Source organism: Orcinus orca, chromosome 4 (assembly GCF_937001465.1).
Source record: "Orcinus orca chromosome 4, mOrcOrc1.1, whole genome shotgun sequence".
Lineage (NCBI taxonomy): Eukaryota > Metazoa > Chordata > Mammalia > Artiodactyla > Delphinidae > Orcinus > Orcinus orca.
The window spans coordinates 50,518,154-50,543,010 of NC_064562.1; the positions used below are offsets into that span (position 1 = coordinate 50,518,154).

Here is a 24,857-nt window from a genome sequence, read left to right on the forward strand (position 1 = left end):
ATAGAATCCATTTGCCTTTTCTTATTGTTTATCAGAACAGTGCTGTGAAACAAACATAAATTATCTCCTTTAGTTTAAAGCTGAGAAAAAAAAATAATAAAGTTGAGAAAGACTACCCTAGAAAACTTTGCTTGCCCTTTACCACAGTAATGAGACTTACTGGGAGAATATTTGAAGTGCAGTGTATCCGATTCTTCTGGTGGGTAAGAATTGTCAGAAAAAGATCCTTGGTCTCTGATTCCCTAGTGGGGTGCAGAGCCACTTTGTTTCAATCCAGTCCTAGACACCCTCACTCTGGTTGCTACCCTCACTGTGGTATTCGTTTAAACTCTGAGCCTTGAATGAAATTGTGTAAGGAAATGGACTATTCCCTCACTCCCTAACAATTCTTATTGTTCTCTTTCCCACACTGGGTTTCTGTGGGCAGAACTTATACCTCTACTCTCTCAGGATCACAGATTTAATATCTCCAGTGGATGGATATGGAATGTGGAATGAAAGACGTGGAAGTTGTGTACTCAGCTGCAGGAAGGGCTGCAATCTTTTCTTTCAATTCACCGTTGGGGAGAATCATCAGTTTGTCAAGCTAGTTTGTTTTAATTATCTTTGAAATGAGTCCCACTGAATCAGCTTAATGGGAGTGGTATAAGTTTAAAAGTAAATCAGTTTGAGCTGTGACCACTTGTGATCTTTTATGGAAACAATTCTACGGACAGTACTTTGATCTCTCATATCTGGTCCAAGTATTTTGTCTTGGAAATTTTTCGTAAAAACAGCTTTATTGAGGTTATGTTTGCTTGCACCAGTTTTCATTTCTGCTTTTAATTTCTTTCCAAAGTCTGCTTTGACATGCGTTGGACAAGTCATGGCAGAATGGCATAAAGAGCAAAAACTGGACAGGTGTACATTTGAATGGCATCAATAGTGTTTTTTCTTTTACAAGGTGGGTAGAGAAGTGGCCACCTTCTATGTGTCTATCAAATTTCTATCTCCTTTTTATTTTGCAGCTCATTAGAAAAACCTCCTCACAGTTTAAATTTGCTAATGGTATATATCCTGAAGCTTGATCAGGGCAACGCTAACAGTCCTGTGCTTGGGCAAGTTAAACTATTTGATACTATATGAAGTCCCAACGAGGTTTCTTTGGAAAACTTTGGGTAACTGCCTTCAAGCTTAGTCACTTGCACAGCTGTATGTGGAGACGCTTCAAATTACACAATCCAGAGCTGAAAACGGGTGGGTTTGGGGGTGATGGGGGTGTTGTTTATTTTTGCTAAGATGGTAGGAAGGAAAATGGGCCAAACACTGACCATATTGAGGCATGTTTGTTTCTCTGTATTTGTGTGACACCACTAAGCTGAGAGAAGGTGAGGACAGGGGTGAAGTTGGGCAGGATTACCAAGAATTTATAGCACATCACTGGTCTGGTATGCTTGGGCTCTCTCATCTTCCCCCATGGGAGATACCATTGGGGGGCTTTGCCTTTTTAGTTTCCATTTTTCGTTGGTATTCTGTCTTTTCCATTGCCAACACTCTTTCTATGATAATCACATCTGCCTTTTTCAATTAATCTTCTATAGATTGGGGAAAATTGATAATTTTATCTCTCATAAGAATAACTAGAAAAGGGAGCCCTCCTACACTCTTCGTGGCAATGTAAATTGGTACAGCCACTATGGAGAACATTATGGAGGTTCCTTAAAAAAATAAAAATAGAGTTATCATATTATACTGCAATCCCACTCCTGGGCATATATCCATAAAAGATTAAAACTCTAATTTGAAAAGATACATGAACCCCAATGTTCATAGCAGCACTATTTACAGTCGCCAAGACTTGGAAGCAACCTAAATGTCCATTGAAAGATGAATGGATAAAGATGATGTTGTGTGTATATATATATAAATATATATATATATATATATATAAATATATATATATATATAATGGAATATTACTCAGCCATAAAAAAGAATTAAATAATTCCATTTGCAGCAAGATGGATGGACCTGGAGAACATCATACTGAGTGAAGTAAGTCAGACAAAGACAAATACCACAAATATCACTTATATGTGGAATCTAAAATAAATGATACAAATGAACTTATTTACAAAACAGAAATAGACTCACAGACACAGAAAACAAACTTATGGTTACCAAAGGGGAAAAGTGGGGGAGGGATAAATTAGGAGTTTGGGATTAACAGATACACACTACTATATATAAAATAGGTAAACAACAAGGACCTCCCGTATAGCACAAGAACTATGTTCAATATCTTGTAATAACCTATAATGGAAAAGAATCTGAAAAAGGAAATATATACATATATATATATATATATATATCTTAATCACTTTGCTATACACCTAAAACATTGTAAATTAACTATACTTCAATTGAAAATAAAAAAGGAAGAATAACTAGAGTCTGAGTCAGGACCAAAACAGTTCTCCTTTGAGTTAAACTTATTGCCTAAAGTTCTTGGACTTTTAAGACATTTATTTTGACTGGCTGTATTCTGTATAGTACAGTTTACTAGAAAATTAATATACAAATATATTAGGATTATCTTATCTATGTCATAAGGCTTTTATTATGAGGCTAAAATGATATCAAAGTTGTAAAAAGACATCAAAGGAATTCAGAGATCAAGGAAGAAAAGGACCATGTTTATTCATATTTGCCACCACTAGTATGAATAAGCATTTTTTGTTGCTATTGCCACCAGTGACATTTGGGAAGAATTAATGCCACAGATTCCCTATGGGTGAATATTTTTTGTTCATAAGGAAAACAGACATTATGGAAGAGACTCTTAGTAGGACTAAGACTGGTCCCAGCTACGATAGTGTCTATTAACCTAGAGACGTCTAGGAATACCTTGGATCCCTAATGGCTCCTGACCCATCATGAAATGGATGGGGATTATGATGAGGATAACAATGAAGATGAGGATGATCACGATAGTTTTCAACACATATTGAGTGCTTACTATGTGTTGGGCACTTTTTCAAGGATTTTACACAAATTAACTCATTTAATCTTCTCAATAACCTTATCCTACCTCATACTATAATCATCCCCATTTCATAGGTGAGAACACTAATGCACAGAGAAGATAAGTAGCTTATCTAAAGCCAGAAAGAAAATAACAATAAGTGTTGGCCCAACTGGTAAAAATAAGCAGTTGCCCAGTTTTATGTATTCTGGGCATTAGAATGCATTGAAAATTGTTAGTACCCTATATAAATCATGATTGTCAGAAAAGAAGTTTCTTATACACTTTCGTCCTTTATAAATCGCATTCTTTATAGTGCTCAAGGGTCTTAAAGATAGGCTTTATATCATTATATTGGAGTCACTTTACCTAAAAATGCTTTGAATACAACAGGAACTTAATGCAAGTTGGCAGAATAAACACTTTGTACCTAAACTCTCCTAAAAGCATTGTGAGATATCTGTATAAGAATGGATTCTGTATGGTGTTAGGGAGTGTGCTAATTTCTTTCTTTTACATGTAGCTGTCCAGTTTTCCCAGCACCACTTATTGAAAAGGCTGTCTTTTCTCCATTGTATATTCTTGCCTCTCTTATCAAAAATAAGGTGAACATATGTGTCCATCGACAGATGAATGGATAAAGATGTGACACATATATACAATGGAATATTACTCAGCCATAAAAAGAAACGAAATTGAGTTATTTGTAGAGAGGTGGATGGACCTAGAGTTTGTCATACAGAGTGAGGTAAGTCAGAAAGAGAAAAACAAATACTGTATGCTAACACATATATATGGAATCTTAAAAAAGGGTGGGGAGGGGTTCTGAAGAACCTAGGGGCAGGACAGGAATAAAGAAACAGATGTAGAGAATGGACTTGACGACAAGGGGAGGGGGAAGGGTAAGCTGGGACGAAGTGAGAGTGGCATGGACATATATACATTACCAAATGTAAAATAAATAGCTAGTGGGAAGCAGCTGCATAGCACAGGGAGGTCAGCTCAGTGCTTTGTGACCACCTAGAGGGGTGGGATAGGGAGAGTGAGAGGGAGTTGCAAGAGGGAGGAGATATTGTATACGTATAGCTGATTCACTTTGTTATAAAGCAGAAACTAACACACCATTGTAAAGCAATTATACCCCAATAAAGATGTTAAAAAAAATGGATTATATTGGTTTCTACTAATTCCATTGGCACATATGTTTTACAGAATCTATATAATCTTGTGGTTCAGTGTGTAACTGAATTATTGTGTCAAAACATGCTCAAAATCAGTACAAGAATTATTTAAAATGCAAGCTGACTACTCTGGTATAAATATAATTTTAATAATATAAAAAATTGTTATAACTTAGGATGATGTGTCTACCTACAGAGGCCCACAGCATTATATTAATACTGTAAATCTGAAAACCATCCTACGCCTTTTTATGAATAGAATAATATCACTTACAAGATTTATTACTTTTCAGGGGAATGACACGCTGGGGAGAATTTGATGATCTTTACCGTATTAGTGATTTGGACAGGACTCAGATTCCAGTGTCTGGAGCAACAGATTCCCAGGAAGGTCAGTATCAAAATCTTATTAATGAGGAGACTTTTTTAAACTAATACAAAGCATGAATCCTAAATGTTTTTCTGAAATTCAACATTTTATATACCGTTACTTTTTTTTTTTTTTTTTTTTTTTGCGGTATGCGGGCCTCTCACCGTTGTGGCCTCTCCCATTGCGGAGCATAGGCTCTGGACGCGCAGGCTCAGCGGCCATGGCTCACGGGCCCAGCCGCTCCGCGGCATGTGGGATCTTCCCGGACCGGGGCACGAACCCGTGTCCCCTGCATCGGCAGGTGGACTCTCAACCGCTGCGCCACCAGGGAAGCCCTACCGTTACTTATTAAACCCTTATTTTATATTAAAAAAATATATCTTAGGAACATACTAACTTAAGTCACTACAGTGCTCATATGATGTTTAAGAACCTTACTTTGCTATATAAAAACATTATTTTTTTAATTACATGAGGTCCCTTAGATTTACTAGATTAGGGAGAACTGATGGTTTGAATAAAGTTTGTGTACATAAAATTGTTTTATATTTTCCCCAAGGATTAGGATCATTTATTATACTCAGAAGATTTCTATGCTAGACCAAGCCCTTCAGATTGAATTTTACATCTTTTGAGAAGTTGAACATTTCGGTTAATAGATATTTATATAACATTGCTTCTCAGAGGCAGATATACTGCATTCACTATATCTGATAGGGTTGTTTCAAGCATTTATTTAAAAAAGAGAAATCTACTTGAACATCAAGTGAGTTCATATCAAATTTGACAAACGAATGGAAAATGCCAGCCCCTATGACATGTGACAACAGTAATCATAATAATGATGATGTGTTAGTAATAATATTAGTATCTGTCATTTACTGAGACTCGGGCATGATATCTTACATTTTACATGGATTTCATTTGCATGTAATATGTAGAGACCCAAGGAGAAGATGATGACTGAGGCTGGGGTGGGGTTCACATTCCCGGGATGGTGATATTACCAAACTGACTTCAGACTGAACAAGGGTATGGTGCTGGCATTATCTTCATGAATCTACCAACAACTTCCAATGTTTAGCTTAATTTTTTTCAAAGCATTCTCAGTTCAGTCCTCTCTGCTGTCTCTATAACAACTCAGATTCTGTAACAAACATGATGCTCCTTCCCGGATTCCCTTATTTTTGTCTTATGGCCTTTTGGCATCTTTTATATAAGGGTCCTTATAATTAGCCCTTTGACAACACTCATCTAAACACAAGGGAATCCCAATCTCTTGGCACCAAAGATACAATAAAAATCTATTTTTATTTAAGCACCAGTGCTAGAGAAAGATGAAGTATCACATGCTTATACTCTAATTACAATATAATTAAAATTCCAAGGTAAAATGGAAAACAAGTGTCACCAGATGGCCCTATTCTTAAAGAAGATCATTGCTATTTTCTGTTTAAAAGCATTATAGTCCATTGCATAGCTATATAATTACTAAGTATGTAATCAAATCCACCCACGATGCAAAGAGGTGAGCAGCTAAATTATATGGGCTTATAACCTTTTTTCTCCCCAGATTATTTATCTTATCACAGTAGCACTCTGAAGCTTCATGCAGATGAAGAACCTGAATCCCCATTGCTCTATAGAACCATGAGTGAAGCAGCCCTGGTGAGAAAAAGGATGAAGCCTCCGACGATGGACAGAAAGGACAGACAGAAGCATAGGGCCTCTATTAACGGACACTTTTATAACCATGAAGTGCGTTCCAGTTTCATTAATGTCATTTAAAAGAATGTTGTCTATTGTGCTAACAATATCACTCAATTCAATTTTTGTGTGTGTGTGTGGTACGCGGGCCTCTCACTGTTGTGGCCTCTCCCATTGCGGAGCACAGGCTCCGGACGCGCAGGCCCAGCGGCCATGGCTCACGGGCCCAGCCGCTCCGCGGCATGTGGGATCTTCCTGGACCGGGGCACGAACCCGTGTCCCCTGCATCGGCAGGCGGACCCTCAACCACTGCGCCACCAGGGAAGCCCTCAATTCAATTTATAATTAAAAATAATAATAATGCCTTTAGATATACTACTACTATTATTATTGGGTACTCTCTATGTGTTAAGCATTAAACTGTTTTGATGGATTATCTCATTAATCACTAAAACAATCCTATGAAGCAGATACCATTATGTTCCCTACTTTACGTATGAGTTAACTGAGGTTCACAGAGGTTACACAATCCATCACCGGTCACACTGCTTTTAAGTAGCAGCTCTGAGCCCGAACCCAGCTTCTGTCTGATGCCAGAACCCAAGTTCTTAACCAACATGATCAGTGAACCCTAAGTGGCAGGCCCTGTGATACACACTGGAAATATAAAGATGACTCAATTGATGCCTTTGCCAGCATGGAGCTCAGGGCTTGGGCAAAGAAACCAATACATCCACAAATGGTATTAAAATATGTAAGTGCTACAAAAGAGATTGGTTCAAAGTACATTCAAACATTAATATTTAAATAAAAGGAAAAAATCAGCTATAGGCTTGTTTATTCTGATCAATTAAATTTTCCAGGTCTTATAAACTCATATACATAAACCCATATCACCCACAAGTGCAATTGTAGTTTATACTATTTGCATTTTGATTTTTTTCACTTAATATGTGTTAAATATATATGTGCCTTTCTATAGTATTTATAAGACATTTAACTTGGTCGAAGGTAGGAAATACATCATGTTTTTGTAGAACTCAAATTTTTCATGTCATATACTAGGGATCATTCATCCATTCATTCAATAAATACTTAAAAAGCACTCACTCTGTGCAAGGCACCACTCTAAGCCCTTTCATACAAAATATTGACTCATTCATCACAAGCTTTTTTTCTTTAGGGCTTTCTACCTTTTTTCCTTCTTTTTCATCCCTTGGGAGAGTATCCATATGTTCCTTTGGAGACTGGTATGGAGAAATCTCCCTTGTGAATTCTCTGTTCAAATTAGACATTTTTCTGGCTCAAGAACTTCCTCCTGGCCAAAAAGTACATTGACAGTCCCCCACAGATATGCAACTACCAATTGTCCTGGTTGCTTCTTCTCCTCAGAATTATGCTGTATGTCATCAGCACTTGTGAGGTGATTTCTGTTAAAGTAGGCTGTGAAAGCCACATTATTCCAAATGAGCAGCTTCCAGATGAGATATGCGGAGCTAAGAATGAAATGGGCACTAAAGTTGGCAGCACAGCATCATAGCTGAATGCTTGGGCATTGCAGCCTGATGACCTGATTGCAAATTCTTGCTGAGCAAATAAAAAAGTACTCAACCTCTTAGCCTTCATTCCTTCATCCTTCCTTCTTTACAAGGCTGTTGATGGGATTAAGTGGAATGAGGTGAGTTCAGTACTTAGCATAAGTATCTGCACGAAGGAAGAACTCCGTTTACAGTTAGCTTTATTGATATTGATTGAAAGAGATCAAGTGGAACTAAAGATATTTCACACAAATATCATTCACTGCAGTATAACAACTAGCACAAAACAAAACCCTGAAACCCAAAGCACTCTATCAATGTGTATGCAATGATGGGCATCTAGGAATTTAAGTTGATATAGTCATAAGATACGTTTTTATATCATGAAACCTCTTGATAATGCCTCCAGTACTAGAGGCTTAGATTGTGATGCAGTAGTCCCCAGGGAATGCATTCCAAGACTCCCAGTGGATACCTGAAACTAAAGATAGTACTGAATTCTATATATACTATGTTTTCTCCTATACATACATACCTATGATAAAGTTTAATGTATAAATTAGGCAAAATAAGATGTTAACAACAATAGCTAATAATAAGGTAGAATATTTATAAAAATATACTGTAAAAAATGTTATGTGAATGTGGTCTCTCTCTCCCTCCATCTCTCTCAAAATATCTTATTGCACTGTATTCACCTTTGTAAGAGTGTGAGATGATAAAATACCTGTGGTGTGATGAGATGAAGTGAGGTGAATAAGGAGGCATGGTGATGCAGCATTAGGCTACTCTTGACCTTCTGACAGTATGTCAGAAGGGGGATCATCTGCTTCAGATGATCCTGGACCATCAAGCCATGATGACGTTGATAGTTGGCTGTCAGGAGCAAACATTGTCAATGGTTGGGGGGGATCTTGGGCCGGATGGAGTAGGATGGTGCAAGATTTTATCATGCTACTCAGAATGGCACACAATTTAAAACGTATGAATTGTTTATTTCTGGAATTTTCCATTTAATTTTTTTCATCTCTCTCAGGATTCTATTTATTTTAAAATAGGAATAATGATCAAATAATGAGAAAAAATTTTATGGTTATATGTTTCTTATGATTTTTTTTATGGTGCATTACTAATCCCCAAGAGAGATGTGTCAGACTTATCTGACCATAGAAATCTTTTACCAGGTATTATCTAAAAGGCAGACTCTTGATTAGAGAAACTTGCAGGAAATATTGTTCTAGATATTCAATTAGCAGCACTTTCACCTCAATCCTCAGTTGAGATATAGGCTGAACCATATGAAATTGCCAACACTGGACCATTTCTGACCAACCAAAAAGGAGTGATTTTATACAGTTCAAATTAAAACAATTTAGAACAATTATTCCCAACCAGGAGGGAATTTTGAAATCTTAAACTACACTGAAGAATGGTGTGACTATCTAGTGAAACTGTTTTGAACATTCTCAAATGATGTTTTACCTAACTTACTCTAGAAAAAATATAAAGCTGCTTAAAGGCATACATAGTACAGTATTCAACAACAACAAAGAAAGTAAAAATAAGAAAGCAAATTTTTAAACTGATGATCTTGGATTTTTTGTCCAAAGGAAGGCCAGGTTCAAAATATTGACTCTCGTTAGTTTGTCACATTAAGTCCTTAAAATTATATCAATCTTTTTTTTTCTCTTCTAGACATCAATTTTCACTCCAGCCTTTGGATCAGAAACTAAGGTCAGAATAAACAGTAATATGAGAACTGAAGAAGTAATAAAGCAAATTCTCCAAAAATTTAAGGTAATCTTTATCAGTGAACTGAGCTATAAATATCTTGTATATAATTTAACTGTAGGCACATAAATGGATTTTTCTGAAATTAAATGTTCAGTTCCAAAGAATTCTTTCCTATGTATGGTTGACCCTTGAACAAAATGGGTTTGAACTGCATGGGTCCATTTATAATATAAATGGACTGTGCCTGAGAAATTACATTATCCCCAGGGAGCGGAAAAGGTTTTATATCTGAAAGTGAAAAATGAAAGTGAAGAAACATATATAATTTGGGTCTGGTTGGCTTAGAAAACATTGACAACAAAGAATTCACGTCTGTTCTTTCTTTTCCATTGACAGATTGAAAATAGTGCCCAGGATTTTGCACTTTACATTATTTTTGCAACAGGAGGTAAGAAAGCTTGGTGGTTGTTCTAACATGACTCCAGTGTGTTATCGTTTTCTGCCCATAAGAAAGGCAGAAAAGCAGTTTACCTCCTTCTGTGGAAGAACGGGAGGGAGGGAAGGAAGAAGGAAGAGAGGGGGAGTGTTTTACATTATTCGTATTTCACAATTTCAGAGGAAGACACTCTAAGAATAAGATATCCTAGAAGAGTTTATAATACAAAAGACTTTGCTAGTTGGCCAGTCATTAAATTATCTGAATGGTGATCAAAGAGCACTGGAGAATAGGTGGAAGGTTCCCAGGAATTGTTAGGCATTTAAGTTGACCTCTGTACTTCTTTCTTTTTCACTTTCCCTTATCATTCTAGCTCTTACTAGAGTCATCATTACATATCATTTCTTCCTCATCTTTCTTAGCACAGTGTCTGACACATTGTGGGAGTGTTCTCTCTTCCTCAGTAGAGAAAAATGTGCAGAACTTTGTGGTGGAGGTAAAAGTTTAGCAGCAGGACATTGGAGTCTATATGTAGGGTGCTAGGAGCAGGGAGTGAAAGATTAGAGAAACCCTAAAGCAATACTAAAATGAAATTTTTGAAAGCCTTAAAACTGAAAAATTTTAAATGTTAAATTATAAAAATAGCTCAGGTTATAATTTAAGTATCAGAATGTTTGAGCCAGAAATTGAATAGAATAAAATAATACATTTTTATCTGGAACAATTACAAGAAAATGAAAGCTGGATTTCCAAACACATACAAAATTAAAGTCCTTATAAATCAAAAGCTTAAATATAAGAAATATATTAAATGTTTGAAAATTCTAAGAGAGTGTGTGTGTGTGTGTGTGTGTGTATTCATTCTAGTTGTTTTAGAAAAGAACTAAAATGTAGAAACATTGAACTGTATAAAAATGTATTGATAGAAGATAAAAACATTATGAAGAAGGGTCACAATGAAAGCAACTGTAGACACATAAACAAAGTTTTAAAATTGATTCAACTATCAACTGCTATGGAAGAAAACCACAGAGATAGGCACCACTGAAGAGGACTTGGAGCAGAAGCAGAAGGCTTAGAAGCAGACCCTGTGGTGTCTTTCTACACTGCTGCCTCTGAAAAAAAGCCCAGCAAATGTTAAAGACCCAGAGTGAGGGCAGAGAGCGGAAGCAAGAAGAACTACAATCCTGCAGCCTGTGGAACAAAAACTACATTCACAGAAATATAGACAAGATGAAAAGGCAGAGGGTTACATACCAGATGAAGGAACAAGATAAAACCCCAGAAAAACAACTAAATGAAGTGGAGATAGGCAACCTTCCAGAAAAAGAATTCAGAATAATGATAGTGAAGATAATCCAGGACCTCAGAAAAAGAATGGAGGCAAAGATTGAGAAGGTGCAAGAAATGTTTAACAAAGATCTAGAAGAATTAAAGAACAAACAAACAGAGATGAACAATACAATAACTGAAATGAAAACTACACTAGAAGGAATCAATAGCAGAATAACTGAGGCAGAAAAACAGATAAGGACCTGGAAGACACAATGGTGGAATTCACTGCTGTGGAACAGAATAAAGAAAAAAGAATGAAAAGAAATGAAGAAGGCCTAAGAGACCCCTGGGACAACATTAAACCCAACAACATTCACATCATAGGGGTCCCAGAAGGAGAAGAAAGAGAGAAAGGACCCGAGAAAATATTTGAAGAGATTATAGTCAAAAACTTCACTAACTTGGGAAAGGAAATAGCCACCCAAGTCCAGGAAATGCAGAGAGTCCCATACAGGACAAACCCAAGGAGAAACACGTTCAAACACAGTAATCAAATTGGCAAAAAGACAAAGAAAAATTACTGAAAGCTGCAAGGGAAAAACAACAAATAACATGCAAGGGAACTCCCATAAGGTTAACAGCTGATTTCTTGGCAGAAACTCTACAAGCCAGAAGGGAGAGCCATGATATACTTAAAGTGATGAAAGGGAAGAACCTACAACCAAGATTACTCTACCCAGCAAGGATCTCATTCAGGTTTGATGAAGAAATCAAAAGCTTTACAGACAAGCAAAACCTAAGAGAATTCAGCACCACCAAACCAGCTCTAACAAATGCTAAAGGAACTTCTCTAAGTGGGAAACACAAGAGAAGAAAAGAACCTACAAAAACAAACCCAAAACAATTAAGAAAACAGTAATAAGAACATACATATTGATAATTACCTTAAATGTGAAAGGATTAAATGCTCCAACCAAAAGACACAGGCTTGCTGAATGGATACAAAAACAAGACCCATATATATGCTGTCTACAAGAGACCCACTTCAGACCTAGGGACACATACTGGCTGAAAGTGAGGGGATGGAAAAAAATATTCCATGCAAATGGAAATCAAAAGAAAGCTGGAGTAGCAATACTCATATCAGATAAAATAGACTTTAAAATAAAGAATGTTGCAAGAGACAAGGAAGGACACTACATAATGATCAAGGGATCAATCCAAGAAGAAGATATAACAATTATAAATATATATGCACCCAACATAGATGCACCTCAATACATAAGGCAACTGATAACAGCTCTAAAAGAGGAAATCGACAGTAACACAGTAATACTGGGGGACTTTAACACCTCACACCAATGGACAGATCATCCAAACAGAAAATTAATAAGGAAACACAAGCTTTAAATGACACAATAGACCACATAGATTTAATTGATATTTATAGGACATTCCACCCCAAAACAGCAGATTACACTTTCTTTTCCAGTGTGCATGGAACATTCTCCAGGATACATCACATCTTGGGTCACAAATCAAGCCTCAGTAAATTTAAGAAAACTGAAATCATACCAAGCATCTTTTCTGACCACAATACTATGAAATTAGAAATCAATTACAGGGAAAAAAATGTAAAAAACACAAACACATGGAGGGTAAACAATATGTTACTAAATAACCAAGAGATCACTAAAGAAATCAAACAGGAAATCAAAAAATACCTAGTGACAAATGACAATGAAAACACGACAATCCAAAACCTATGGGATGCAGCAAAAGCAGTTCTAAGAGGGAATTTTATAGCTATACAAGGCTACCTCAAGAAACAAGAAAAATCTCAAATAAACAATCTAACGTTACACCTAAAGGAACTAGGGAAAGAAGAGCAAACAAAACCCAAAGTTAGCAGAAGGAAAGAAATAAAGATCAGAGCAGAAATAAATGAAATAGAAACAAAGAAAACAGTAGCAAAGATCAATAAAACTAAAAGCTAGTTCTTTGAGAAGATAAACAAAATTGATAAACCATTAGCCAGACTCATCCAGAAAAAGAGGGAGAGGACTCAAATCAATAAAATTAGAAATGGAAACGGAGAAGTTACAACTGACACTGCAGAAATACAAAGCATCCTAAGAGACTACTACAAGCAACTCTATGCCAATAAAATGGACAACCTGGAAGAAATAGACAAATTCTTAGAAAGGTATAACCTTCCAAGACTGAACCAGGAAGAAATAGAAAATATGAACAGACCAATCACAAGTAATGAAATTGAAACTGTGATTAAAAATCTTCCAACAAACAAAAGTCCAGGACCAGATGGTTTCACAGGCGAATTCTATCAAACATTTAGAGAAGAGCTAACACCCATCCTTCTCAAACTCTTCCAAACAATTGCAGAAGAAGGAAAACTCCTAAACTCATTCTATGAGGCCACCATCACCCTGATACCAAAACCAGACAAAGATACTATAAGAAAAGAAAATTACAGACCAATATCAGTGATGAATATAGATGCAAAAATCCTCAACAAAATACTAGCAAACAGTATCTAACAACACATTAAAAGGATCATACACCGTGATCAAGTGGGATTTATCCCAGAGATGCAAGGATTCTTCAATATACGCAAATCAATCAATGTGATACACCATATTAACAAATTGAAGAATAAAAACCATATGATCATCTCAATAGATGCAGAAAAGCTTTTGACAAAATTCAACACCTATTTATGATAAAATCTCTCCAGAAAGTGGGCATAGAGGGAACCTACTTCATCATAATAAAGGCCATATATGACAAACCCACAGCAAACATCATTCTCAATGGTGAAAAACTGAAAGCATTTCCTCTAGGATCAGGAACAAGACAAGGATGTCCACTCTCACTGTTATGCAACATAGTTTTGGAAGTCCTAGCCACGGCAATCAGAGGAGAAAAAGAAATAAAAGGAATCCAAATTGGAAAACAAGAAGTAAAACTGTCACTGTTTGCAAATGACATGATACTATACATAGATAATCCTAAAGATGCCACCAGAAAACTACTAGAGCTAATCAATGAATTTGGTAAAGTAGCAGGATACAAAATTAATGCACAGAAATCTCTTGCATTCCAATACACTAATGATGAAAAATCTGAAAGAGAAATTAAGGAAACACTCCCATTTACCATTGCAACAAAAAGAATAAAATACCTACGAATAAACTTACTTAGGGAGACAAAAGACCTGTATGCAGGAAACTATAATACACTGATGAAAGAAATTAAAGATGACACCAACAGATGGAGAGATATACCATGTTCTTGGACTGGAAGAATCAACATTGTGAAAATGACTATACTACCCAAGGCAATCTACAGATTCATTGCAATCCCTAACAAACTACCAATGGCATTTTTTACAGACCTAGAACAAAAGAATCTTAAAATTTGTATGGAGACACAAAAGACCCCGAATAGCCAAAGCAGTCTTGAGGGAAAAAAACTGGAGCTGGAGGAATCAGACTCCCTGACTTCAGACTATACTACAAAGCTACAGTAATCAAGACAATATGGTACTGGCACAAAAACAGAAATATAGATAAATGGAACAGGATAGAAATCCGAGAGATAAACCCACACACCTATGGTCAACTAATCTATGACAAAGGTGGCAAGGATATACAATGGAGAGAAGACAGCCTCTTCAATAAGTGATGCTGGGAAAACTGGACAGCTACATGTAAAAGAATGAAATTAGAGCACTCCCTAACACCATACACAAAAATAAACCCAAAATGCATTAAAGACCTAAATGTAAGACCAGGCACTATAAAACGCTTTGAGGAAAATACAGGCAGAACACTCTTTGACATAAATCACACCAAGATTTCTTTTTTTTTGTTTTTTTTCAGTACGTGGGCCTCTCACTGTTCTGGCCTCTCCCGTTGTGGAGCACAGGCTCTGGACACGCAGGCTCAGCGGCCATGGCTCACAGGCCCAGCCACTCCGCGGCATGTGGGATCTTCCCGGACCGGGCCACGAACCCGTGTCCCCTGCCTCGGCAGGCGGACTCTCAACCACTGCGCCACCAGGGAAGCCCCCAAGATATTTTTTGATCCATCTCCTAGAGTAATGGAAATAAAAACAAAAATAAACAAGTGGGACCTAATGAAACTTCAAAGGTTTTGCACAGCAAAGGAAACCATAAACAAGACGAAAAGACAACAATCAGAATGGGAGAAAATATTTGCAAATGAATCATTGGACAAAGGATTAATCTGCAAAATATATAAACAACTCATGCAGCTCAATAGTAAAAAAACAAACAACCCAATCCAAACATGGGCAGAAGACCTAAATAGACATTTCTCCATAGAAGACATACAGGTGGCCAAGAAGCACATGAAATGCTGCTCAACATCACTAATTATTAGAGAAATGCAAATCAAAACTACAATGAGGTATCACCTCACACCAGTTAGAATGAGTATCCTCAGAAAATCTACAAACAACAAATGCTGGAGGGGGTGTGGAGAAAAGGGAACCTTTTTGCACTGTTGGTGGGAATGTAAATTGATATGGCCACTATGGAGAACAGTATGGAGGTTCCTTAAAGAACTAAGAATAGAATTACCATATGACCCAGCAATCCCACTACTGGGCATATACCCAGAGAAAACCATAATTCAAAAAGACACATGCGGGGTTTCCCTGGTGGCACAGTGGTTGAGAGTCCGCCTGCCGATGCAGGGAACAGGGGTTCATGCCCTGGTCCGGGAAGATCCCACATGCCGCAGAGCGGCTGGGCCCGTGAGCCATGGCCGCTGAGCCTGAGTGTCCAGATCTGTGATCCACAATGGGAGAGGCCACAGCAGTGAGAGGCCTGCATACCAAAAAAAAAAAAAAAAAAAAAGACACATGCACCCCAATGTTCATTGCAGCACTATTTACAATAGCCAGGTCATGGAAGCAACCTAAATGCCCATCGACAGACGAATGGATAAAGAAGATGTGGTACATATATACAATGGAATATTACTCAGCCATAAAAAGGAACGAAATTGGGTCATTTATAGAGACGTGGATGCATCTAGAGACTGTCATACAGAGTGAAGTAAGTCAGAAAGAGAAAAACAAATATCATATATTAACACATATATGTGGAACCTAGGAAATGGTACAGATGAACGGGTTTGCAGGGCAGAAATTGAGACACAGATGTAGAGAACAAATGTATGGACACCAAGGGGGGAAAGCAGCAGGGGGTAGAGGGTGTGATGGATTGGGAGATTGGGATTGACACATATACACTGATGTGGATAAAATGGACGACTAATAAGAAAATAAATATTTTTTTAAAAAAAAGAAAGAAAAGATACAAGCATTATGAAGAATATCAGAAAAAGATTAATACCTACAATATCAAAAAGTTCTTGCAGGGCTTCCCTGGTGGCGCAGTGGTTGAGAGTCCGCCTGCCGATGCAGGGGACACAGGTTCGTGCCCCGGTCCGGGAAGATCCCACATGCCGCAGAGCGGCTGGGCCCATGGCGGTGAGCCATGGCCGCTGAGCCTGCGCGTCCGGAGCCTGTGCTCCGCAACGGGAGAGGCCACAACAGTGAGAGGCCAGCGTACGGTACAAAAAATAATAATAATAATTTTTTAAAAAGTTGTTGCAAAATGATAGTGAAAAGACAATCCAATAAAAATAAAGTATGATAAAGCAATTCAAAGAATAACAAAGTAACCAGTAAATATTTTTAGGAAAGTCTTAAACTCAAGGAGATACAAATATTAAAGGAAATGCAGAAGTTAAGGAAACGTAAATTCAATCCTTAAATTCAATGTAATATTATCACCTATGCCTGGTGTGGGTAAGGGTAAAAGCGTATGTTCTTGCAATTCTGGTGAAGATCTGTCTACTTTCTTAAAATTCATTCTAGCAACATTTGTTAAAATCCACAGTATACATATCCTTTTGCCCAGCAATTCCACTGGTGAGAATGTGTTTCACAAAAATAAAAGGACTACTGCCTACAGATTTATGTGGAAGGCTATTTATAATGACAAAAAGCTAAAGGCAAAGTTACCCATCATAGAGGAATGATTTAATAAGTGATTATTATGCAACCATTAAATGAAATGAGTTAGATCTATACCAGTTGAATGGAAGGAATTCTATAATATACATTTAATTACAAATGCAAGATGCCTATAAATGTATATAGTATGATCCCATTTTTAAAAAAGAATTATAAATCCCTATTTGTATATGTGGTTTATATGATCACATGATCAGGGAGAAAGGTATGGAAAGATAAATACCAAGCCATTAACATTGATTACTTGGTTAGGGGGTTGGGGAGATACAGAAAAGACAATGGGAAGGAGAAAAAGCACAAAAGGAAAAAACAAAAAACAAATTATGATTTTTAAAAATATATGTGTACAATAAAAATATCAAGTGTGATACGACCACCTTTATGTATTTTGTGTGTGTGCATAAAGAGATATGTGAAGGGATGGCCACAAAAAGTGAAAAGCTGCTTATCCTAGAGTTCTGGGATTCCAGGTGATTTTTACTTTCTGCCTTATTCTTTTCCTCATAATTACAGTAGTATGTATGTTGTTGAGGAATAATTCAGAATAACTGACAAATATAATTGTATATATTTAAAGTGTACAATGTGATGATTGGACATACATGTACACTGTGCAGCGATTACCAAGATCAAGATAATCAACACATCCATCAGCTTACATAGTTAACTCTTTTTTTTCTTGGGCTAAGAATGCTTAAGATCTACTCTCAGCAACTTTCAAGTGTACATTAGATCCTCAGAAATTATTCTTCTAATAACTGAAAATTTGTACTCTTTGACCTATAAAACCTCCTTTCCCCTCCCCAATACGTATGTTATTTTTAAAATCAGGGGGAAATGCTTATTTTTACTGTAAAATGTAGTTATTTCAATTTTACCTGTGAAAATTATGTTTTCTTTTAAATTGTGTCAAAATTTCTTATACATGAAATCCAGAAGTGAAGATAATCATAACTAGGACCTTTTTAGGGACAGGAATAGAGAAAAGAATGGAGCATATAGCACTGTTTGGGTAGTAATGTGGAAAACAGATAGCTGTGTTTTTTAATACCTTTTATCTACTAAGCGCATGATCTATAACAGTGTTTCTCGAATTGTAGCACCCTTCAGAATCACCTGGAGAGTTCATTTAAAACACAAATTCTCAAGCCCCTCCAGATCTGAGGACAGTCTGGGAATGCATATTTCTAATAATTATCCCAGGTGACCATGAAGCAAGGAACATTGCCCTGTGATATCAAGAATGAAGCAAATCGAGGATGTAAAACCAAGTTAATACAAGATGTAAAGGTCAGAAGAGGATTCTGGTGGGTTAATGACAGGAGCTAAATTATGGGGTTCCCCATTGCTTCAGAAAAAGAAGAGGAATTAAAGCAACGAACACTGACTCTGTGGACATAGGAATGGATGTCACTTTAATTGTGGGGAAGCTGGACTTCTGTGTTCTAGATCCTCTCTTGTCCTTTTTCCTGGGGTAGGTCCAGTCCAGGGGATGAGAACAGTTCTGACACTTGGAACTTTTAAAAGCCCAAGGAAATACATGATACTGTAGAAAGGACTCACTGGTCCACCTTTTTCCCTTCAGTCTACTTCAACAGAGCAGACAGATTATTCTTTAACCGTGGAAGTCAGACCATGTCACACCTCTTCTTAGATCCTCCGATGGTCTCTCTTCTGACAGTAAAGTCACAGTCTTTGTGCTGGTCCCATTACCTCTTCTCTTCATCATTTAACAACCCTCCCCTCATCTCCGTGCCAGCCACCCTGTTCCCTTGCTGCTCTTTGACGGCATTAGGCATGCACTGACCTCAGAGGTGCTCTATTTATTTACTTACCCTTTCGGCACACACTTCCCCTAAATAGCTTCATGGTTCCTCTCTCATCTCCTTCAGGTCTTTGCTCAAATGTTACATCTTCAGTGAGGCCTTCCTCCACCACCCTACAATAATTGCAAACTTCTCCCCTGCACACATGTATTTACACATGTGCATGCTTTCTACCCCCTCCCTTGCTTTATTTTTTCCCCTTAATACTTCTCACTCTATGTGACATGTCTTATTGATGTATCTTCCTTATCATCTTCTTCTCCACTAGAGTGTAAGGTTCATGAGGGAAGTGATTTTTGTCTGCTTTCTCCGTAGTGTACCCAGTACAGAGAACAAGGCCTGGTACATAGTTGTAACTCAAAAAATATTTGAGGAAGGAAGGAGGAAAGAAAATGAATGTAAAGGCACTGTGTCCTAAAATGAAATCACAGATGTGAAACTACTTCAGCAGAAAGCTAGAAGTATTTTGTGGTGGGAGTATTTGTGACTTTTGGAAATTTGAAGTTCTCGGACTATACCAAATAGGAAGTTATTTTTTTTCTCATCTCATTATTATAGTTGAATGGATGAAGTCCATAGTTTAATGAAATAATAAAAAAATACCCCTGATGTGAATAACAATTCTGAATATATTTTTAAGAAAAGCCAAGGATTGGATGTGGGGTGAGAAAGAAATGAAGAACTGAAGATAATTACAAAGTTTTGGATCTGAACTACTAGAAAGATAGAATTACATTAATGGAACTAGGAAAGATCAATAAATATTTGTTGAATGAATGAAAAATTGTAAAAAAAATTTTTAGGAGTGTTGCATAATACAAGGCATAAATGGGACTGAAGATTTGTCTGAACATCCAAACCAAAGGCACAGTTGGCATTCTGAGATAGAAAGTCTAACCCTGAAGGATAGCAAGAGAAAGAAGTCCATTTTTAGTTCATTTAAAGGTTTTAATTTCAATTTACTTTTTTGAGTGAGTTCCTCCTGTTGTATGTTCTTTTTAGGTCTTTCAAAGTGAGCTGAAGAAGCAAAATGAATGGACAAATTATGTTTCTTTTTTTTCCTCTGACTGTAGTTGATTCTTATTTTCATTTGCAGAGCAGAGACGGCTAAAGAAAACAGACATTCCGCTACTGCATAGACTCCTACAGGGACCATCCGAAAAGAATGCTCGCATTTTCCTCATGGATAAAGATGCAGAAGAAATTAACAGTGATGTATGGATGCCATTGCCCTGAATCTGTCTTTGCCCTCTCCTCACTCAGCATCTCTCACACAAATGCTCTGCTTTTGTTGTTTTTCTTTCAGGTGGCTCAGTATATTAACTTTCATTTTTCTCTCCTGGAATCCATCCTTCAAAGATTAAATGAAGAAGAGAAAAGAGAGATTCAAAGAACAATAACAAAGTAAGTTAAGAGCTTGCACACTGGGTGCTTCGTTCTTTAATAGGTTCAAGGCACAAAATGTGTCCAGTTGTTAATACTCTTTTTCTCCTTATTTCAGATTCAGTACAGAAAAGGCTATCATACTGAAATGTCTTCGAAGTAAACAGGTAATAAAAACAGAGACAACAGTTTAGCAATACAGGTCACTATTGCTAAAACACTTCAACAAACTTAGAAGGGTGTTACAACTATTTGAGTGCATAAATTCTATACTTGCATTTATACAAATATATGTGAACTTGAATCTGTAGGAAATTGAATGTGGTAAAAGCTTGTCTCTTTAAACTGAAGAGGTTAAGTAAGGTTCACAGTTGGACTGAAGGAACTTGAATTTAGTTTCAGTAACTGGAATAAGCTCAGATACTATGTATTTCAAATAGTTTTTATAGTAAAACGCTCAATGAACTTGAATTTAAATGGCATCTTCAGATGCCATGCAGCTTAAACTTATTTTAGCTTCAACTGTCAAGAGAACTCTCATCAACTGACTCTCAGAAATGATTCAGAAGTAAAAGCTGCCAGATCTTAAAATAAAAAATCAGCACATTACTACCCCACCAAGGAATCTGATGGTGATGGTGTTTCACAGCTCCTTAAACTCTAGCCTTTTCATAAAATTTAGGACAATCTTTCTATGGATACGTGGCTTTGGGCTATCTATAACATCAGAGCTATCTGTCCTTTGGGATGGAAAAGATTATGGACTCTGTTAAGAAATCCAAATTGTAATTTTCTCAACCTGAGCCCTTCTTTTTTTCCCCCCTCTGTTCTACAGATAACTTTCAAAAGTGTTCTTAAGCTTTTCTTTTTTCAATTGAACTAGTTTTCTTTATTTTTCCAAACAAACATATCACAGAGATTTAGTGTATTTTGTTGGCTAGGCTAAGACTTGACCCATGATAACCATTTGTTGCTTAATAAATATAGAAGATAATGCAAAGCTGTGGTAGATCGAAGTTGGGCAGGAAATCTGGAGCTCTGCCCTTTTTCTCCAAGACAACTCATTCTACAAAACAACACTCAGGGTCCATCAAGTACACTTAACCAATCTGAAAAAGCACTGAGAATGCCACAAGTATCATCTATGATTTTATTTATGAACTCTATATTAAAAGGGAGTTTTATGCAGCTCTTTTCCATTCCACTACTACTTCTATCTGCATTCCTCATAAGCATTGGATTAAACTGATTATATTACACACACTGTGGGATAAGGTTGAATGTAATAAACCCAGTTGGAAGACAAATTATCAAAATATGAAACATGTTTAAGACAAAGATATTACTTCTCAGTGTAACCAAATCCTAAACCAGACGAAAGTAAAAGTGTGCTGTGAGCTTTTCAGTCCTAGGAAATCTCCTTTATTGAATAAGACATGGGCCTGCATCTTCATCCTATTATCTACCAGTTATTAAGAAAATCTCATCTCACAAAAGTAAAGCGAATGTAATGGTTAAAATTCAGTATACTTATTTAAAGTAGTGTCAAGTATCTGCCATAAACATGACAAAAGATTCATTTTAATATATTGAAAGTCTACAAAATGCATTAAAAAATACCATGCCCGGATAGAATAAATAAGACATATGGCTTGAAAAGTAAAACTGCAGAAGAGGAAATGCAAATGGCTAATAAGTATGTGAAAAAAGTTGTATCTTAATAGTGATCAGTTGTATTATTAGTCTGTGTCTAATCAGGAGACAGAAACCACACAGTCATTTAAACAGGGGAAATTTAATATAAAGAACTTAGCTGTGATGATAGAGTAACTATAAAAATGTGAAGAGAACTCCAAAGGGTACCCTAAGGCTGAGGAAGAATACCCCACAAAGGAAAAGCTTGGAGAGAGGAGCTGAGAATTCACTGGAGAAGGTGTGGTTGCAGCCCAGTGGATAGGGGAGACATCCTCTGGTTGCCCAGGACACAGCAGGGCCACAGTCATAGGCCAATCAGGAACAACTCTCTGGAGTGTGGATCAGGTGGACAGGTGAGCAGAGGGCCTTGGGGCTTCTCTGCAGGCACAAAGCCAGATCACAGAGTGTCGGTGTCTGGAGGTCTGCAGGAAACAAAGTCTGGGGGTAAGCTGAGGCTGAAGGGTAGGCACACAAAAAAATCAGGGGCGCTGCTGCCAGTGCTGCTAGGACTGCGGGGGCTGCAGGGGCCATCTCTGCAGGAACCTAGTACAACTCTGTGTATGCCTTGGACTGTGGCATCTTTGAGGCTGCATGGGACAAAGGTGGGGCAAGTGGCTTACCAGATGATCAGCCCCACAAGGCACTCTCTGGGAGCATGCACCAAGTTGAGAAGGTATGGAGAGTAATGATCTGAGCTAGGACACAGGCCTCTACTGGGCCTCCAGACTGTGCCACCACAAACCAAATCAAAAGCTACAAAAGGGGTTGGAGGAACACAAGATAAAGAAAGCTGCACCCTACAGGCCACTAGCACTGAAGAAACCACTCTGGGTAGAGCAGTGAAGGAAGAAAGTCAGCTTCCCAGAATCCGGAAAGACCAACTTCCTCCTACAGTGTTTCTCCAGTGCCCCCTACTGACAAAGCATGACATCATGTAAGCTGCAAAGGAAGCATATAGAAAGGCTCCCATGTACATTTTCACAGACAACAGCAAAGAGTGAATTTGGAGCAGAGACGCAATAAAATAACTGGCGTGTCAACAAAATGCAAAGCAAAGAAAAGTGAAATTCATCTATTAAAGAAGATTAAGAAATGATAATATTAAATACTCAACAGATTACAATGAGATGGGCACTTAAACTACTGGTAGAATTACAAATGAATATAACTTTCCTTGAAAGAAATTTAGTAATAAGTTCATCCTATAATTCTACTTGTAGGATCTTATATGAAAATAATCATATATACAAAGACACTATGTAAAGATGATTATTATTTATTGTGATAAAAGGAAGTAAATAGCCTAATGTTCAAAAATAGGAAAAAACGATTAAGGAAGGAAAGAAACATTTACCTATAGAATGTTATGCAGCTCTTAAATTGTTTTCTAATAAATTTTAATTATAAGAGTAAATTCTCGTTATGTATCTGGATAAGAATATAGATACAATATCCAAAAGTTTATTATCCACAAGATATATAGATATATGTTTATATATGTATGTATATTATTTGTACATTTGTACATAAACACCAAAAACATGTTAAATGTGGTTATGTCTGGTTTGTAGAATTATGTATGGGTGATTCATGTTTTTCATATTTTTCTACACTTGTTAAATAATCTGTAATGAACATATATTGCTTTTTCTATTTAGGAAATAGAAAATTTATGATTAAAAAGTTGCCAACAAAAGAGTAGCAAGTACATGCAAGCACAGAGTTCTACTAGATGCAAAAAAATTCAAATAAATTATGCAAGTGAGATGTTAACATCACTACCGTGGTAGTTTTAAAATATATGTATGAAGTCTTTGATACTCCTCCTCTCAAGATATGGAGCCTAATCTTCCTCACCTTGCCAATGGGCTGGACTTAGTAACTCACTTCTAAGGAACAGAGGAAAGCAGAAGTGCCAGGGTGTGGCTTTGGAGACTAGGTCATAAAAGGCACTGTGGTGTCCTCCTTGCTTGTTCTCTTGGATTGCTGGCTCTGGGGGGAGCCAACTGCCACATCCAGAGTAGCCCTAGGGAAAGGCCTATATAACAGGAACTGAGACCTTCTTCCAAAAGCCCAAAAGCCAACAAGGAACTGAGGCACCCTGTCCACAGCCCACAGCCGTGGGAGTGCGCCATCGGCCAGCCCCAGTTAAGCCTTCAACGACTGCAGCCCTGGCAAAGAGCTTGACTACAACCTCATGAGAGACCTGAGCCAAAAATCCCAGCTAAACCACTCCTGGATTCCTGATCCTCAGAAAATGTGTGAGGTACGAAATGTTTGTTGTAGTATGCTGCTATGATTTAGGATAATTTGTTACATCACAATAGATAACATATAATTTCTGAGACAAAAATCTGTTCACTTCAGAGTCATCTTTACATAATACAAGAATATAAACTTTTGTCACAAAACCGTTCATCCTTGTTTTAGGTGGTCCAAATATTTCACTACCAGTTACATATTAGTTCAAATTCAGTTCTAGATAATGTTATACTTATTAATGGTAGAGGACCTGTCACATTCATCTTTGTATACTTTGTTGTACTTAATATGGTGTCCTGTGTATTGGATGTGCTCAATAAAAATCAGTTGAATAAAGGACTGAATGAATTAATGAA

General features: G+C 37.1%; 1 protein-coding gene across 4 annotated transcripts in view; it reads left to right on the forward strand.

Annotated features, from left to right (window-relative positions):
* The window catches only part of RASSF6 (Ras association domain family member 6), a 63,891-nt gene extending 39,051 nt beyond the window's left edge, over positions 1 to 24,840 (forward strand). For 3 of the 4 annotated variants that reach the window (XM_004283555.3, XM_049709602.1, XM_049709603.1), the window contains 7 exons: positions 4,479 to 4,576; positions 6,129 to 6,313; positions 9,496 to 9,597; positions 9,931 to 9,982; positions 20,258 to 20,376; positions 20,468 to 20,565; positions 20,663 to 24,840. In XM_004283555.3, coding sequence (XP_004283603.1) covers positions 4,479 to 4,576; positions 6,129 to 6,313; positions 9,496 to 9,597; positions 9,931 to 9,982; positions 20,258 to 20,376; positions 20,468 to 20,565; positions 20,663 to 20,738 — 730 coding nt within the window. In that variant the 3' untranslated portion in view covers positions 20,739 to 24,840. The remainder of the gene's footprint in view (positions 1 to 4,478; positions 4,577 to 6,128; positions 6,314 to 9,495; positions 9,598 to 9,930; positions 9,983 to 20,257; positions 20,377 to 20,467; positions 20,566 to 20,662) is intronic. The other variant, XM_033412533.2, reaches the window with a different exon arrangement.
* Positions 24,841 to 24,857: the final 17 nt, after the last annotated feature.